The 18,777-nt window shown below is 37.4% G+C and overlaps 1 protein-coding gene across 1 annotated transcript in view; it reads left to right on the forward strand.

The window, feature by feature from the left end:
- DNAH7 (dynein axonemal heavy chain 7) overlaps positions 1–18,777 on the forward strand; it is a 246,619-nt gene that overhangs the window by 63,901 nt on the left and 163,941 nt on the right. Inside the window, exons 15-19 of the mRNA XM_060016382.1 lie at positions 225–449; positions 2,566–2,712; positions 4,734–5,419; positions 7,612–7,798; positions 17,424–17,617. Coding sequence (XP_059872365.1) covers positions 225–449; positions 2,566–2,712; positions 4,734–5,419; positions 7,612–7,798; positions 17,424–17,617 — 1,439 coding nt within the window. The remainder of the gene's footprint in view (positions 1–224; positions 450–2,565; positions 2,713–4,733; positions 5,420–7,611; positions 7,799–17,423; positions 17,618–18,777) is intronic.

The raw sequence follows: 18,777 nt of genomic DNA on the forward strand, positions 1-18,777 counted from the left end.
CAGTGCTCTTTGTGTGTTGTTTAGTATTTCTGGTTTTCACCCTGCTCTGTCAGTAAAGGTTTTCAGGATGGATGAGAAGCAGACTGTGCTGCAGTCCCCTATTTGGAACCAAAAGTCTATACTTCTAACAAGTCTGTACATATTTATGCAGTGTATTTCTACAGGCTATTTTTTGACATGAGCTGTTCCTTAAAATGCCATCTGTAATTTTTGTTTTCTCTCAGGCTTATATTCAGAAAGTAGAGACAGTTGATATGATTGAACTGGGACGGAGATTGGTGGATTCTAAAAACTGCCTCGCCTTCCTCATTGAGTGTACCAACTTTTCTCCAGCAGACATTAGGCTAAATAATAATGTCTTCCAGTGGTATGGAAGAATGGATGAAATTTTTGACGAACACAGGAAGATCATTAAGGAGAAAACAGAACAATATCAAGAAGGTCTTAAGGTGGGAATCATGGATATTTTGAATTATTTTCATTTTCTGGAAATATTTAACTTCTTACATAGCAATGTCAGCTCCTCTATTTCACAGAGAGTATATCTTAGCTCTCTCCTCCCATAAGTCTTAGTAGAGGATAGGACACATAATGGATGGATGTGGCATCATTTCTTCCTTTTTCAAGGGAGAAAACATTTGAATATATTGCCCACAAATGACCATTAATAAGAATAATATTTATCTTATATGGTTTATAGTACTGTCTTGAGTTTATTTTTTATTAAGGTCAAAGCTCCCTTGGTGAGGTGAGCCTTCACACCTCATAATCACCAACTTGCCGAAGTACCGTGCCCAGAACCATCACTATAACGTTCCGTGACTTGAACCTTTGGTGTGTGTGTCCTACATATAAGATGGTGTGTGATTCCCCCCATCTACCTGTCCAGGCTCACCTCCTACCTCTCCCCACTTCTTGCTCTTGACTCTTCAGTAACCCTGAGCAACTTCTGGTCCCTGCTCTCCTACACCTCTCATCTCTTACCTGCTCTCTCCGTTCTCTCTGGAGCGACCTGCCGCCCCGCCTGTCTATCTAGCAAAGTCAGCTGACTTTCTGAGAAGCTCTTTCAGTCAGACCTCAGTACTGCTTCTCCTCTGCTCCCATGACACTTTTAACACACCTCCACCGGGCTAATTATCTGATCATTATGTTATTGTTTCCATCTCCCCATTAGTCGGTCAGCTCCTTGATGGCAGGGCTGTCTCATTTTTACCTTTTCTCCATTTATATCTGCTTGGCTCGCACAGTGCCTGACACACAGAAATGCCGTGAGCACTTCATAGCTATTAAGTGAATAAATGACACAGTATTTTCAGTCTCATTTTACAGATGAAGAGACTAAGGTTCCCAAGTGAAGGTGAAGAGGCTTGTTTCAAGTCAGCCAGTAGAGCTGTTTGATAGCAAGCCTAACCTCTTTCTACCTCACTATAGCAAATACGATTAATTGGCAGCATATGTTGTTTGCAGAATAAATTATAGACTTAAAACAAAAAAAAACTCTTCATTTTAAACTATAAGTCTATATTTAAGTCTATATTTCTGTTTTATGTTTAGACCATTTCAGAAATTTTTAAAACCTATAGAAAGCAGCATGAGTATTTGATGCTTACGCTACAATATAATAGACCCTTAGGAAATCACTAGGTGGCCCAGAATTATGTATACTTCGTTGTAATGTATACCATTCTACAAACTACACATAGTGTTAATGAATTTTTCCTCTCATTTTCCTTCCCCCCTGGGCCAGAGCAATAAATTGGCCAGAAAACCAAAGAGGACAGAAATCAACCTAGATAATCTATAAAATATAAAATCTATTTTTGAATAACCTGGATTTGACTTCTGAATATTTTATTCAGAGCTGTTTTTTTAAGAGCCATTTAATTTGGAATGCACTACCAATGACAATTTCATAAGAAGCCTTTCTCATTAAAAAAAAACAAACAAACACACACACCTGTTTTATACTGGCAGGGTTTAGTTTTTCGGCTTTTAAATCTGGATTTATTTATTTTATTTCCTGTGAAGAGAGCCCATGGGACAAGAAAAATAACTTTGGAATACTTTGTTTTAGCATTGCTGATTGAAGAGATACCTGACTATCAGAACGCAATGAAAGAAATTCAGTTTTTTCCAGTTGTTTGTAAAAATGCTACCTTTACAGGCCTTAAAAAAAAAATTGGAGTTCACTTTTAGCCTCTTACTTGATTATTGTGAGATTTTTTTCAAGTGATTGTATTTCATTAGCATACTAAAGACATACCATCGTTTAGCACATTCTTATTCATTTTATTAGAACTTCTTACCTTGATAATACAAGGGTAAACTTTCTCTAATTTGTGCATTATAGGAATCTGAATCCATTAATCTTAAATCCCAACTCTTAAAAATTCTGTATATTTTGAATCCCAGTCATCTTCAAGATCATCCCTTTCTTCATATTTTGCCAGTGACAGAATATAATAATAATAATTCTGACAATCCTTACAAATTCTAAAATTTTCTCTTGATGCCTAGGGGTTTTTAACTCTTAAAAATAGTGACGAAAATAATTGTTTTTATTAGTTACGGTGTGAACGGTTTGTGGAGGAATTGCAGAGTTATGCTAAACAGACAGAAGAATTCTACTCGTTTGGAGATCTTCAAGATATACAGCGGTACCTGAAAAAGGCTCAGACACTGAATGGAAAGTTGGATTTAGCAGCAGACAAGGTATAATTTTAAAATTCTTAATAGGATGAATTAGTTCAACAGAATGAGCATTTGAATTTGTATTGGGTATTCACCTTTAAGAAATGGATTCAAATAGAAGAGTTAAACTACATTTAACTAGAGATTAATATGAATGGCACAAATAGATTTTATAGACATGCTTCAAGGAGGGAGCAGCATTGCTGTTTTCTATTGGTAGTATTAACAGTTCAGTGGCCTTCATCTTTTAAAGATAGAGTTATATCTCCACCTGCTTTTTAATCTTGATCATTTACATTATGTGATAACACCTGGTTACTGTTTAGATTTCCCACCTCCATGGAAGCCAGCTTAGATTTGGTGGCTGTGTTTTTAAATTAGGTCCATTATTTTCTCCCATCAAGCTACTTTGTTCCCAGTACCGCTATTTCAGAAATCAGTGGTCTCGTTAGAAGCAGCTGGGTGGGAAAAAGCTGTACTCTTTGCCATGTTAGAAATTTTTAATTGCGTTTTTTATAAAAAGGGGAAATATGAAAACAGACCATATTATGATGCTCTACCACTTTTTATATATTGTAAGATTTTAGTATCTTAGTTCAGGTAATTAAATAGTTTATAATAATCTCAGATATGTAAATGTATGTTGAGACAAGAGAAATTGTAGATTTTTTAAAACTGATGCCACTGAAATTTTAAGTAATCTACATAATTTACGTATCTATCTCACTCTTTTCAATTCTATAGATTTCTCATCTACATCTCCCATATCCTCACAACTTCACTACTAATCTAAGAGGAAATTAATGCTTTCTTTGTGTCTCTTATCCTACTTACCTTCAAGACCCAGCCCTGGTTGTAGCTTCTCTAGCATCTGTGATTGCGTTATTTCAGCAGGCTCTCTTGTCTTTGAGTGATAGCATTTTTAAAAGTACACCATTCATTTTATATTAAATGGCTACTGCTCTAACACATCTCTTCTGTTGCCTTATATTATTAAATAATTGGTATCTAACTCCTCATCTGGATTACTAACTCTTGGAATTGGTACTTTGCAATATACTTTTTTCTATTTTCCACAGTATCTAACACAATGCTGTGTTTATTAAAAGTAATTAAGTTCTTGGGACTTACTTGGTGACACAGTGGTTAAGAATCCGCCTGCCGGTGCAGGGGACAGGGGTTCGAGCCCTGGTCTGGAAAGATCCCACATACCACGGAGCAGCTAAGCCTGTGGGCCACAACTACTGAGCCTGCGCTCTAGAACCTGTGGGCCACAGCTACTGAGCTGCGTGCCACAACTACTGAAACCCGTGCACCTAGAGCCCGTGCTCTGCAACAAACAGAAGCCACTGCAATGAGAAGCCCGCGCACCACAACTAAGAGTAGCCCCCGCTCGCCACAACTAGAGAAAGCCAGTGCGCAGCAACAAAGACCCAATGCAGCCAAAAATAAATTAAAAAAATGAATTTTTAAAAAAGTAATTAAGTTCTTGTGAGTTAATAAATGAAGCTAGGGCTTCCCTGGTGGCGCAGTGGTTGAGAGTCTGCCTGCCGATGCAGGGGACATGGGTTCGTGCCCCGGTCCGGGAAGATCCCACATGCCGCGGAGCGGCTGGGCCCGTGAGCCATGGCCTCTGAGCCTGTGCGTCCGGAGCCTGTGCTCTGCAACGGGAGAGGCCACAACAGTGAGAGGCCCACGTACCGCAAAAATAAATAAATAAAATAAAATAAATGAAGCTATATCCTCAGTATATCTGAATGGGCAGAGACTTTTTATATATATAAATTTACTATTTTAACTAACTTAACCAGTCATTTTTCTCTGGAAACTGTAATAAAAAAGAAATAGGAACAACAAAAATAAGCAAAATAAAGCAAATAGGAAAAAAGAGATCACTGCTCAGTTTTTCTAGTTATGGCCTAATTTAACTTTAGGGTTTAATGAGAGGTTTTTTTGGTCACATTTGATATAAATATTTTTTAAAACTTTATTTTGAATATCATTCACTTTCAGAATAACATACTTAATACTTGTCCTTCCAGATTGAGCAGCTTAATGCTGAGGAGGAGGCGTTTGGTTGGCTACCATCAATATATCCTCAACGTAAAAAAATCCAAGATGGTTTGAACCCTTATCTTCGTCTCTATGAAACTGTTGTAGAATTTAGCACCAAATACAGGGCATGGACAGAAGGACCATATCACAAGGTGAATCCAGACCAAATAGAAGCAGAAGTTGGAAATTACTGGAGAGGACTATATAAGCTGGAGAAAACCTTCCTTGATTCTCCAAATGCATTGGCAATGACAAAAAAAGTAAGAGCAAAGGTGGAAGATTTCAAGCAGCACATTCCTCTCATTCAAGTGGTTTGTAATCCTGGTTTGCGCCCCAGGCACTGGGAGGCCATGTCCAGCATCGTCGGTTACCCCCTGGAGCCAGCAGTTGATTCCACTGTCTTCTCTTTTATAGATATGAATCTGGAGCCATATTTAGATAGGTTTGAAGGTATTAGTGAAGCAGCTAGCAAAGAATATTCTCTCGAAAAGGCCATGGAGAAGATGATTAATGAATGGGATGCAGTGGAATTTGTCATTCTTCCTTATAGAGAAAGTGGGACATTTATTTTGTCATCAGTTGATGAAATTCAGATGTTGTTGGATGACCATATTATTAAGACACAAACTATGCGAGGATCTCCTTTCGTTAAACCCTATGAAAAACAAATGAGGTAAAGTGTTATTTATATGACAGTGTTTATACTATGTTACCAAAATTATCACTCATATGGAATATCCAGTTCTTCTTAAAAATTGGTTCTGTACTTTATGCTTAATATGTTAAATAGTGTATTGTAAGGAATGATAACCTTTATTGCTTTTGGAAGAGTCCTGATCCTTTTGCTATCATATATATTCATAACAAAGGTAGTAGACAGTCAGCTTCCAGATATTCATTTTTATTGCCCACAATCTGATCTTATACATTTGACTCTCAAAAATAGTCTCATGCCTATGAACACAGTTTATAGAACATATAAACTGTAAAACTGAAGATGATAATGTAATTTTCCAAATATACTAATTAGTTTGTTGTCGATGATTCCTCAAAGCCTATTGTAATTTCCAGTCATACGCATAAAGAATGGCTAGATAAGTGCAAAAGCATGAAACTATGATTCTCATCTGGAATTTTGAGCGTCTGACACAGCCAACTAAATCTGACGTTTATCCTGTCAGTTTTTTTTTTTTTTTTTTTTGCGGTACGTGGGCCTCTCACTGTTGTGGCCTCTCCCGTTGCGGAGCACAGGCTCCGGACGCACAAGCTCAGCGGCCATGGCTCACGGGCCCAGCCGCTCTGCGGCATGTGGGATCTTCCCGGACCGGGGCACGAACCCGTGTCCCCTGCATCGGCAGGCGGACTCTCAACCACTGCGCCACCAGGGAAGCCCATCCTGTCAGTTTTTAAATTTTTTGTGATTTCTTTTAAGCAGCTTATATTTTATCTTAAAAAAGAGTAAATCCAAGTCAGACTACCAACTCCAATGTGAATTTGTATGGTGAGGGAAAGCTACCTGCTTGGTGATATCAGCCTCTTGTTATTGATATATTATCCTAAACCTGAGCTTGTTCAGCTGTTGGTGCTGGCTCAGTGTTTGATTGCTGTGCCTCCTGCCCAGCTTGCTCCAATGTGCTCATCAAGAGTAATTTTTGAACTTCTCTGAAAGTGGTATATCTAGATTCTATTTTTAAGGACTGTTCATGAGATCATTAGCTAGTGAGAAATTTTTTGCATTAGTCAGGGGTTAGATGCAGAAAGAGGGAAGAGTACCAGAAGGAAGTAGAGGCGTTCATTTCCCTGTGTGAAAGACACATTTATTGATGAACATTGAAAGGAAGGTGTTTTAGAAAGACATTTAAAAATGCCTGGTGACTTTTTGAACTCCTGTATACATTTCTTGGTTTTAACAATCTAAAATTATAAATGACGAGTAATGTATGAATCTACACATAAAGCCATCCCATCTCTAAGTTTTGTTGCCATTAACCAATCATTCTTCTTTATGGCCATGTTATCTCTTATAGTGTAGTGGTTACAGCTGTCTGGGTTCAAATATGGCTCTATTGTTTATTAGCTGAGTGAGCTTGAACCTGGTACTTACCTCTATGTACCTTAGTCTCCCTACTGGTAAAAAGATACAACACTCTGGACTTTGCCTCCTTGGGTTGTTGTGAGGATAGAGAAAATACATGCAAAGACCATAGAACTGTGCTTGTAAAATTGTCAGTTTATGCTGTAATTATAATATTTATTCTTGAGGAAGTTAAGTTGTTTTTGTTCTCCATATTTAGAAATAAACTGATAACTCATTGTAAATTCAAAAATGCTTCCTTCTCACGAATGCCACACTAGTGTATTTAAGATTATGTAGATTTTTCTTTAAATGCCAGTTATATCTTATGAATTGAAATATTTTATTCTTGAAATACAGCCTTTATGGCCCCAAAGTTTTTAAAAACTGAAAAAATAAGAATGTTAAAGGAAATAAATCTTGGATGTAATTACCTTTCCTAAGAAGTTCCGAGTGCCCTTGATTGAGAATACCATTAGTATCTCTAAAATCTCATTTCTCAGTTTGTACCCTTTGTCCATAGAATCGGATTGCAGAAAGGTTTACTGATATACAGAAACCAACCCATTTGTAGATAGGTACATCTAACATGTATATATCTGTATTAGCATAAATGTTGATGCTATTTTTTAGAGACAGATTTTGTAGAACAGAGCTAGTAGGTAGAAGAATGGAAATTGGAATAACACCATTGCATGTAAGATTGACAGCCTAGTCATGGTTTTGAGTTTTATCATCTGAAACATTGCTTGGTTTGCTGTTGATAAGAGCCACTGTGTTTTGCTTCTCAGGCAATGGGAGGGCAAACTCCTGCTGCTTCAGGAGATTCTGGATGAATGGCTCAAGGTCCAAGCCACGTGGCTGTATTTGGAGCCCATTTTTAGTTCTCCGGACATTATGTCTCAAATGCCTGAGGAAGGCAGACGATTTACAACCGTGGATAAAATGTGGAGAGATATAATGAAAAGCGTAGTACAGGTAGGTAAAAATCTCTGAGAATGTGATTGTTTTGTTGAAGTGACATGATTTTTGTGTTCAAAACAATCTAAATAAGCCATTGTCTTTTTCCCACGTAGGCTCCTTTTCAGATATTATTTTAGAATCCCAGGAGCAAGAAACATCAAAAGGAAAATAGGCATTTTGTCCTGATTACTTATTGAGGTCAAAATTCAATTTGCATTACTTAATGATAGTTGTTCTAGCAGTGGTTCTTACTGGACGCTCTGGTAGGAAGACAGTGTGCTCAGCACGCACTGTCCTGTCTTTTCTCTGGCCCCCATGTTACTGGCTGCACCACCACTGAAATGTGCCATGGTGGGAAAAGGTCAGCATGCCAACTGCTCAATCAACAAGTTTCTCTGTAGGGACAAAAAAAAAAAAAAAAAGAAGAGCTGCTGCAAAGGTAAATATACTTAAAGAACCCAATAAATACAAACAAAATGCAATCTACCAATCAATCACCACACAAATACAGTGGAGAACTTAGAATTTAAGTTAAGGAGGGAATTTAATAAAAACCAGTAACACCAAAAAAGGTATGGTTTTTGTTCAGTTCAAAAGACATTTATTTATTTACTGCCTGCAAAGCGTGGTTTGTGTGTTAGTGGAAGTTAAGATTAAAATACAAGAAATATTAGCTATTAAATTATATCATTAAATGAATGTAAACTTCTCTATTGGTGTTTTGATCAAATACAATATTGTAAGATAGGAAGAGTATTATCTTAAAGTTTTTCTACCCTAAAATGGAAATATGCATATTTTTATTATTTAAACTTTGAAAATTGTGACTCTAATCCTAAATACTGATGATACTGTATCAATGTCACTATATGATTTTATAGGAAAATATTCCATAAGATGGACATGGGTCTGTTTATTTAATAAGTTTACTTCATTTTATGTAATAATACTTGAAACAAAGCTTCTGTATAAACCAAACTTTTGTAGAATTAATCACACGGGAATTCCATATTTAAAGGACCTACTGGTGAGTCACTTTGTAACACATTTACTCATTTCTAATTAATTTGTTTTATAAATTTAGCCTTTCCTATATTGTTTCCTTACAACAGGGCAAAACCCTTAAAACATGTATACATTTTTGTTTGGAAGGGGATGAAGTAGAATTTTTTTGTTGCCCAAAAAAGATAAAAAGTAGATGCTTGTATTCTCCTAGTTAATATAATTTTAAAAGTTAAAAAAATTCTTTTTTTGACATTCGATCAAAATACTCTTCAAAATTCATATTGCTAGGGAAATTTTATAGATAGTTCAATGCCTAGGAAAGGGGAAGCTATGCTGAGTCTAGTAAATAAAGGAGAAAGATTTTCAATTCTATAAAACTACATTAAAAACATATTAACAGAAAAGCATTACTTCCTCTCCTTCCCAAATAAGCAGTTTTCTTTGGATGACACTTCATTTACTTTTGCTATAAGACTTGATTATCTTCTTCAACTGGCTTTACATTTTGTTTTTCTCGATATGTTAGTATTCAGGACAGCTTTTGTCCATATTCTCCGGAGCTTTGAAAAGAAACATAAATCCATATTCTCTCAGGAAGGCTAATGAGGATGATTTGTATAGTAGAAGCCACTGGATTAAATGCTTGGTACAAAAAGCCATCACTTTCAGTCTTATGGGTTTCTAATAAATGTTCTTTTAGAACTATGCCAAGAGAAAAGGCTCAGAGGTTAAAAACAGAATGTAAATGATGCTGTTAATATAAATGGCTTGAATTGAGGTTATCTTGGTTCCTTAAGGTATAAGCATGAAATAGTTGTATGTTTTGGTACCTGTTCCTAACTACGCTTGGCCAAAGGCTGTTTCTCACTGGGGAAAGCTCCCTTACTGACCTTTCAGTGTAATTCCAGAATTTTCCAGTCACTTTTGGTTATTAAGATAGTTTTGCCTATGAAGAGTGAGCTGTACCTGTTTGAAAACCTCAATCTCTTGTTCTACTTAGAACTCTTCTCCTATCCATAGTCAGGTAACCCTGGGGCTCTGGTGGGGTGGGGACTGCGCTCTCCCACACTGCTTCTCTCTTTCCTGGTCTTATCACTTGGTATTGGGACAGGGAGAAGGTAGGGAGGAGGTGAAGAGGAAAAGGGAAGGAGGGGGAGAAAATAGAAAGAGGAAGAGAGGGAGAAAAAGAGGGAGAGGGAGAGAAAATGTACTGATGTAACGGATCCAGCCAAATTGGCTATTCTTTTCTTTGGTGGTCGTAAGGTGGACGGCCTCCTGTCTCTGGTACCTGCACTGTGCCTTTACAGTTGATCATCACAACTAGTCTAGCTTTTTGACCAGTTGTGGAGAGGTGAAGTCCACAGATTAACTCAGTGTGGACAGGTGAAGACCCCGACAAGCTCTGGCTGCTGAGGGATGCTATCTTGAGCATCTCCCCTAGGTTTGGTCGTCCTCTGCCAGACTTGACTCCATCTTCCAACTGATCTACCAATGATGGCTTTTGCCACATTCCTCTCATATGCATGTCTTTGGCCCCATATTCTAGTAGTATTTCACAGATCTGTAGCCCTTAATTTCACCTGGGGTCTGCAGCACCTGGGATCCATCTCCTGTACTTCTTGGTAACCTTGAGCACATGGTCCTTGCCCTTCCTTCACCTGGTCGTCCCACCATACCACCTTCTCCCAGAGTTCTTCTCCTGTTCTGATAGCACTGGCACAGATCAGCATGCTGGTGATGGAACAGACTTCCAGTTGGAGAAGAAGACGTTAGCCTCCTCTCTTTACATACACTTGAAAACTTTTCTAGGGACTCTCTTGGGCCCCCTCCCTAATACAGGACCAGTGAATTGCCCATCATTTGGGGTTGAAGGAAGTGGATAATCTTTTGCGTGTACCCAAACTTGACTTTTGATCCACATGAGTCTTTTGTGTTTCGTACAAGGCAGGAAAAGGCACTCTTGAATTTCTCCCCAAACCTTTTCCTTTTGTAGTCTAACCGCATCTCAGTAAATATGAACACTATTCCCCCTGTTTTTCTTTTTCCTTTTACTATAGTAAATATGATCACTTGGCGCCAAGCATCTCACCTCTTTCTAGTGAGCTGGAAAGCTAAAATTGTGTCTCCCAGACTCCTTAGCATCTAAGTTTCTGGAAGTGAATTCGATTTCGATGATTAGGTATGCTCATTTGGGATTTGGAAGGCATACAGTGGCCATCTTCTTGCCATTTTAGCTAGTTCTGCTGTCAAGTAAGATCACTTTTTTTTTTTTCTTTTCCTACAGACTTCAGTGTCTGGTCACCAGTTTTATGGGTATTTACAGCCGATGATGATGGTGGCTTTGTGATCCTGCTCTCTGATCCTAGAATCACAGTCACCGTGCTGTGTTCTTGAAAGCAGTTAGTTCTAGTGGTGGCGTCCTTTTGTCCTTACTGAGGCAGAGGTGGCAACACTCTGCAAGATCAGTTCCACAGGTTCTAGGAGTCTTTCCTGGAAGCCCAGCCTGGAGTGTGCTCCCTTAGACCTTCTAATGATTTTGTAATAACTTAATTCCCTATATTAAATTCCCTTTTGCTTAACTACCTAGAAGGATTCTGCACTGAACTCTGAATAAAGGTATCAAACCCTCCAAGTTGGCATCTAGGATCTTGGTCTATATGACCAAGTTGGATCTTAGGGTAGTTAAAATCTAGTTACCATCTGAAAATGGAACACTGGTGGTACCTGGCATGCACTCCAAAATTCACTTACTTAAATTATTCTCTTGGCTTCCTGGAATGAAGAGTCTGTTTTACGGGCAGTGCTTTGGTGGACCAACTGACTGCTGTGGTAGGTCAATAGAGTACAAATTTGAAATACAAGGGATGTGAGATGGACTGAATTTTTTCTAAAACACTGGAGAAATGAAAGAAATGGCATAATTCAGGGCTTAAATTCTTTGCTCAAGACATGGTCAGAGGATTAAGGTGCTTCTGTGGTTGCCCTCGAGAACCTCTTAATTCTCATAGCTACAAATTTGACATAGCCAAAAATTATAGAGTCTGATCCAGCAGGTTGCCAAATTGCAATGTAATTTAATTCACAGCCTTGCCAGATCTGTTCCGTGAAAGATAATTTACTTACTGGGAAAGAGTGGGATGGTGAGAACTGAGAGTGGGGACAATTGGGTGAATTTGATTGACTTTGGGTACCCTGACCCTCACGCTGAGAGCCTCCCTTGCCAGAAGCCTTGTCAGAATCCTAAGGAAAAAAGGAGGTATTATATTGCCATGTGCTTGCCTAGGGAGAACCTAAGTTAGATACAGTCAAATGTATTGATGTGAGTGCACTTACCAGAGATCCTGGTTTCCATGAGCTAGTCAGGGAGATGTGAATGATTTCTGTTTTACTTGCTTGTTTGACCAAAACCTGGCTTCCGTGATGGCCCACCTAAACGAAGTTGAAATGCCAAAAATCCTTGATATGACTTGAAGAAATTAAAGACTGGCTTATAGATTTCTGCAAAATATCTCTTGAGTATCATCCAGAAGCAGAAATTACAACCTCCCCCGCCCCCTACTTAGGGGATTGACTTAAAGGGTAGTAGGAAGGGAATCCTACAACTTCAATAAATATTAGGGGTTTTTTAGACCTTGACTATACAAATGGTCAGCAGTGTGGTCTACATTGATCACAGTCAGTAGCAAACAGTTTGGCTGTATGATCAAGGACTTAGAAGAAACAAGATTGAAAGACTGGCAACAAGGAGGTCTGAGGAGGAGGTATAAGGGATCACAGAATAGACTAGAATATGAGTATATTTGTGCTCCATGTAAGTGTTTAATAAAATGCAGCACTGCAAAAGGAGGCACTTGATAATATTAGTTGACCAGTTGATCTATTTTGTGAATGTCAGTCAGTATATGCCATTGTATGCACAGTGAGTATGAATAGAAGAATCACATGATATGTTGTCCAGACTGCAGAATTTCTGAGAGTTAAAGCAGTTAATAAGTAAGCTAGGAGAGCAAACATAAACCAGAACTCTCCTCATCAAACTGCGTTATATGGTCACTCAAGCTACAAAGAAGTCATGATGGCAGAGGTGGGAATTATGGAAGGACTTGTCATTATTGGGTCCCTTACCCAACACTGCTGAGTGTCCAAGCTGCCAACAGCAGAAACTAACAACATGCTCCTGATACAGGGTCACACCTGAAGGGACCAGGCAGCCATTTAGAAGGAATTAAATACATTGGACCTCTTTCAACTTAGAAGGGATCCGTGATTTTTCTGCACCAGAGGGGTTTTCTTTCTTATTCCAAGTTTCTGTCAACACTGTCATTCCTGACTTACAGAATGACTTATTGTCACAGTTTCCACACAACATTGCTTCTGCTAAGGAACCCACACTACAAGGGAAATGAGGCAATTGACTGATACGTATAAGATTTACGGGTCCTGTGTGAACACGGACCTCGTAAAAAGTGGAATGTCTCATGTTGAAGACTCAGTTGCTATTCCAGCAGGAAGAAAAGTGTGAGTTTGGGGTGCAGTTCTAGAGGATACATAGCATGAGTTCTCAACCAGCTCCAAATACAGAGTTTCTCCCATAGGCAGAGTACATGGGTCCAGGAATTAAGAAGTGAAAATGACAGTGACACTTTATACCAGTTCACCCAATAAACTCACAATTTTGCTTCCCTGCTTTTGTTCTTGCTAGTTGAAATATCTTAGTATCCAAGGGAGAAATGCTTCTGATGGGAAATGGCAATGGTTTCCTTGAACGGGAAGTTCTTGATTTTCTCCCTCTACCCTTTTACCTCTCTGTCCTTATAACTTTTACCTGACTCTCTCTATTCCAGCCACACTAGCTTCCTTTTTTCTTCTTCTTTTTTTTTTCAGTCACACATGCCAAGCACCCTTTGCTGTAGAACCTTTGCTCTGACTGGACCCTGTTCCTGAAATGCTGTACCTCCAAATATCTGCAGAACTAATGAGTACCTTTGCTTCCTTGAAGTCTTTTCTCAAATATTACCTTATAAAGAGGCTCACATTGAGCATCGTATTTAAATTGAAACCTGCCTTTGCCTTTCCTGGCAATCCTGATCCCCCTTTCTGTGTTTGCAGCATCTATTACCTTTTAACTTAGTCTATGATTTTTGAATTGTTATGTTTGTTATCTATCATCTGTCTCTAATGGAGGCTGGGATGTTTGTCTGTTTTGTTCGCTGTTATGGCCCAAGCACTGAGAACAGTGTCTGACATCTATCAAGTCCTCCATAAATATTTGTTGAGTGAGTGGGTGAATAGTTAAATTGAGATTGATCCTTGAATTATTGCTAGTTCTAAGAATTCTGAAAAACCTTCTCTGAAAATTCAGTGTTAGAAACCTGGGTCCTAAGAGCTGGATTAATCCTAGAAACATCCTGCATCTTGAAAGAATTTCTATTTTTGGTGAGGTCAAAGGATCTGAAAGTTGGAAGGGAGCATAAAGGTCTACTCAGTGAATGCACATTTCCTTTCTTAGTACTTAAAAGGTTTAAAGAGGATCTTATTAGTTTTCTGTTGTCCAAGGTTTTCTGATTTGGAAGTTTATGCTTCTGGAAGTTCATAGAACTGGCTTGAGCTTAATTCCATTAAGTGTACTTTCTGTGACGCTTCCTGGCCGCAGTAATTAGAATGCTCTCTCTGTGTACCCCAATTAAAGTTTCAGGCCCTGATATCACAGGCAATTGGTTTAGAAATGTAAATCAACCAGTAGCCTGTCATTTGAGCTGATGAGATTAGTGATACTTGTGAAGCAAAAGACGACACGTAAAATTTGTAAAATGATTTCTTTAATACCAAAAAGTAATAGCGGTTAATAATTCCTTTTCCTCTCCCAAAGATGAAAAGTAATTAAAGCGTCAAAGGAGTCATACTTAGTTTCAAATTTCTGGTAGCTTCCTGTTATAACATCTTATTGTTCTGTCTTGAGAACCTTAGCTAATAAGTTGGTACAATGTGGGGGAGGGGTTGTAAGTTCCTTGAGTGTTCCTTGTGTGTCTGCAGGCTTAACTCATCCTCATTCACTCAAGCATTCAACGAATATTTATGGGATGCCTACTCTGTACTAGAATTTTGTGGCAATGCTTAAAGGAACTTAAAGCCAGTTTTATTTTACTATGATGAATATCTTACCAGAAGGATGGCAGTTTACAAAATGTTTATTTTAACTCCATTAAACCAATGGAGTGATGTAAGTGACTTACTCCATGAATTCCCCCAGAGTAGTATCTCTCTGTCTGTATCTCATCAAGAGACAGTTATAGAAGGCCAAATGGAAAGGGTAGTTTCAAGCATATGTGTGTTCTAGGCACCATATTAGGTGCTTCCAATATTTTGTCTAATTTGGTCTTCATAACAACTTTGAAAGAGGGCTCTTATCTCCATTTTAAAGATAAGAAAATAGAGAGTCAGGTTAATTAAGTGATTAGGAACCAGGTCTGTTCTTCTCTTCATCTGATGTAGTCTCTGTTCTGTTTACCTTCTCATGGGAAGAGAGTGTTTAGTTTCCAGTCCAGAGATGTTTGATTACTTTTCTATATTTTTTTCTTAAGTCCATATACCAAGGTACATAGATTATCGCCTGTGTTGATTCAGAACTAGCATATTTGATTCAGCATCATTGAGCTGATCTAGATAAATAGGTTTGACCTCAGGAATTCAATAAAAATTTTTTTGCTCAAATGCTAAGTGCTTCCAAGGGGTATTTCTTTTGTAATTGCAATATTTAGGGAAAGAAATATGAACTGTTGTTTTAAATAACTGATTTTATTTTAGCTTTCAAATCTCAGATCCAAAATAGCGAATTGCAATAAATTCTTTGGCTGAGAATAAAACAAACATTGTTAATTTGTGAAAGGAATTTTTCACATTTATTAGCAACATTTTTTTTTTTCCAACAAAGAAAAGCATACTTTTCCAGAAGGTGGCACTCTAAGAACACCATTTTGGTTTTTGAATTTAGGAGTACAAGGGTACTGTTCCATACTTTATCGAATGAACTGAACATTAAATTATGACCTGAATCTCTGTCACGCTTCTTTTTGTGTGCATTTTTAAATGTTTACTTGAAACATAAAACTCTTGGAAATATAATAAAATGCCTTTAAAAAATTGTGCCTCTTTAAAGATAAGTGAATTGCATATGTTGCATATTCCATGTGAACCTGTTCTACTGAAAAAAAAAAAACAGGTATTAATGATGATTATTTTGTTCTTTGATTAAATTGCTGTGTTCCCAAGTTACATTGTTATATTTCAAAACAAAGCAGAAAATTATCTTTCCTTTCCAGTCACATTGAAAGTATATTAACAAAAACATGTTCCTGCAGTAGAATAAAATTTCTCTGTGAAACAATTTACAGTTGAAATTTTTGATTGATCTCACAGTCAGTACCAAACTCTCTTTGGCTAAGTACCAAAAATAGGTTTAAATTAGTTAATCTTAAAATTCTTTTTAATTTTTAACAATATTCCCTTGATTTAATTTCATGTGAATTTTCTAAATGTACCAGTGTATTCTCATGAAGTTTATTTGGTCTGGTGATTAAAATCTCTAATGTGTTTTGCCACCTCTCTCTCACACTTCTAAGCCTACTTAGTAAAGAATTCTTTCTTTGTCATTGGTGTCAGTGGTGAACACTGAGTTTGGGATTATAAGACCAAGACTAGACCTGGATGACATCAATCATGTGTTAAGGAAAAACAGTAAAAAGAATTTTATTTCAGCTCTGTCTAGATTGTGTTTTAATATGTATTTCTAAAGATTTTCATAAGCCTGGTGGTTACTTGTAGGGGTATTTTGAGAAACCAGTAAACTATTTCTTAAAATATCAGTTCTTAAGACCAGCTTTTGGTATAATTCTTATTTTGAATCCTACAGCATAAAAGAAAGCTTTTAAAAATACTTGATTGTGTTTGAATCCCTTTAAAGCAAACAGCTCACGGTGACACTTTCAAGTGATAGAATGTTCAGAAATCCATGCCTTGAAAGTAGAACAATCTTAGTCTCTAGAGAGTTCAGGAAGAGCACACCTTGAACTTCAGTCCTTCAACAAGCAGAGTGTTATAATGCGGTTCCAAAGGTAGTTCTTTGCAATGTAAGATCTTTATGTAAAGCTCCTTCCTCCATGCTCCCAACCCCTTATTTTTATCTACCCTCATAAAACAGGAATTGTTATTTTATTATTATTGATAACAATAATATTCAAAATAATAATTATAATGGTGACATCTTTTTAGAGTACTTTTCCTCGAAGAACAATAGACAAACATATCTCATGCTCTTTTGTTTCCTCCTGTCCTTCTTGTGAGTTCAGATAGTGTCCCCCTCCCCACTCCTGCTACACTCATTGTCTCTCACAGTTCCTAACTTAGCATGAGAAATTGTGGCCAACATCAATGAGGACCAAGTCAACGTGGCTTTTACACAATTAAAGGGCTGGTTAGATCTAGACTATGCAAGAGTACTTTTAAAACATAAGTAAGTATTCACTTTAAATTTTGAATAACATTTGTTATATTAAAACCATGCAATCTCAAAAATAATAGGAATATAAAGTCAATATGAATATCAAATATTTTTGAGTTGTACATTTTTTATTTTTAGGATAAACATGTTCTGGCAGTTGTAACTATCGAGAAAATGCTGGAGAGGCTGAAAAAATCTAATGAACTATTGGAACTCATTCTTAAAGGACTTAATGAATATTTGGAAAAGAAGCGTCTCTTCTTCCCCAGATTCTTTTTCTTGTCTAACGATGAACTTCTTGAGATACTGTCTGAGACTAAAGATCCCACTAGGTAAGTAAGATATACATATATATTATATGTATATAATACATGGCTAAGTTTGTTGCCTTTAATTTTCAGAATAATGCAGAACTTAAATATATATGATTTTGTTTATGTAATAACTTTTTTCAAGACTATTCTAAATCATATCAATAATCAACTTAAATAATTATTAAAAGCATAAGGAATACCGTTGAATGATATTTTTCCAAATGTGATGAACCTTGGAGTGGATTTCTCATTTTATCACATATTGTCTTAAAGATTTTTCAGAACACATCCCTCTTCTACGTCCCATGCAGAATAAAAGTCAGCGCCCTCTCAGTGGCTTGCAGTCACCCACGCAGGTGCTCCCCCATGATCCTTCCTAGTCATCCCCCACTAGCTTTCTTCTTGTTTATTCTGCTACAGTCCTTGTAATTCTCCCATAAAAGGGGCAGCCTCCTCCCTCAGTGTACTGTTCTCTTTGCCTGGGATCCTCCTCACCCAAATATCCATAAGACTTCTTTTACCTCCTCTAGATCTTTGTGGAAACCTGCTCAAACATCTGCCACTCAAGAAGGCCTTCCCTGGCCACTTATTTAAAGTGGCACCCCTTCCAGCACTCCCTAGTCACCTTTCTTGATTATCTTCTCTGCCTCGTTTTCTTTCAACACACTTTTTATCATCTGGCTTACTCTATAATGTGCTTATTTGTTTACTGTTTGCTTTCCTGTAGCAGAACATAAGCTCCATGATGGCTGAGATTTTTGACCTTCTCCCCCTCACAGCTGATTCCCTGTTCCTTAGAAGAGAGTCTGTCTGGTTTACATCAGTCAGTGAATAGATATTTGTTAAATTTGTCAGTTTTGTGTCTTGTGCCTTCAAAGTAGGAGACAAGTAATCCAGACAAAAAGATAAATTTAGACTCAGATTTCCACCTGACTTTTTATACTCTGCCCATTTTTTGCCTGTTTGAAAGATAAATTCAATTGGTCATTTGTAACATGCCAAGAATGAGGAATTTAGTCAGTTCCATCTGTATTACAATGAATAGACTAAAGTTGGGCACCTTCAAAGTAGTTGACTTACTTAAAGCACTAAACCTAGTTCATAATTTGCAAGGAGTCTCTGAAGATCCCAGTTGAAATATCTTACTTTTTGCGCATTTGAAGATTCTTCAGATTAGT

The sequence above is a fragment of the Delphinus delphis genome, chromosome 7, assembly GCF_949987515.2.
Source record: "Delphinus delphis chromosome 7, mDelDel1.2, whole genome shotgun sequence".
Lineage (NCBI taxonomy): Eukaryota > Metazoa > Chordata > Mammalia > Artiodactyla > Delphinidae > Delphinus > Delphinus delphis.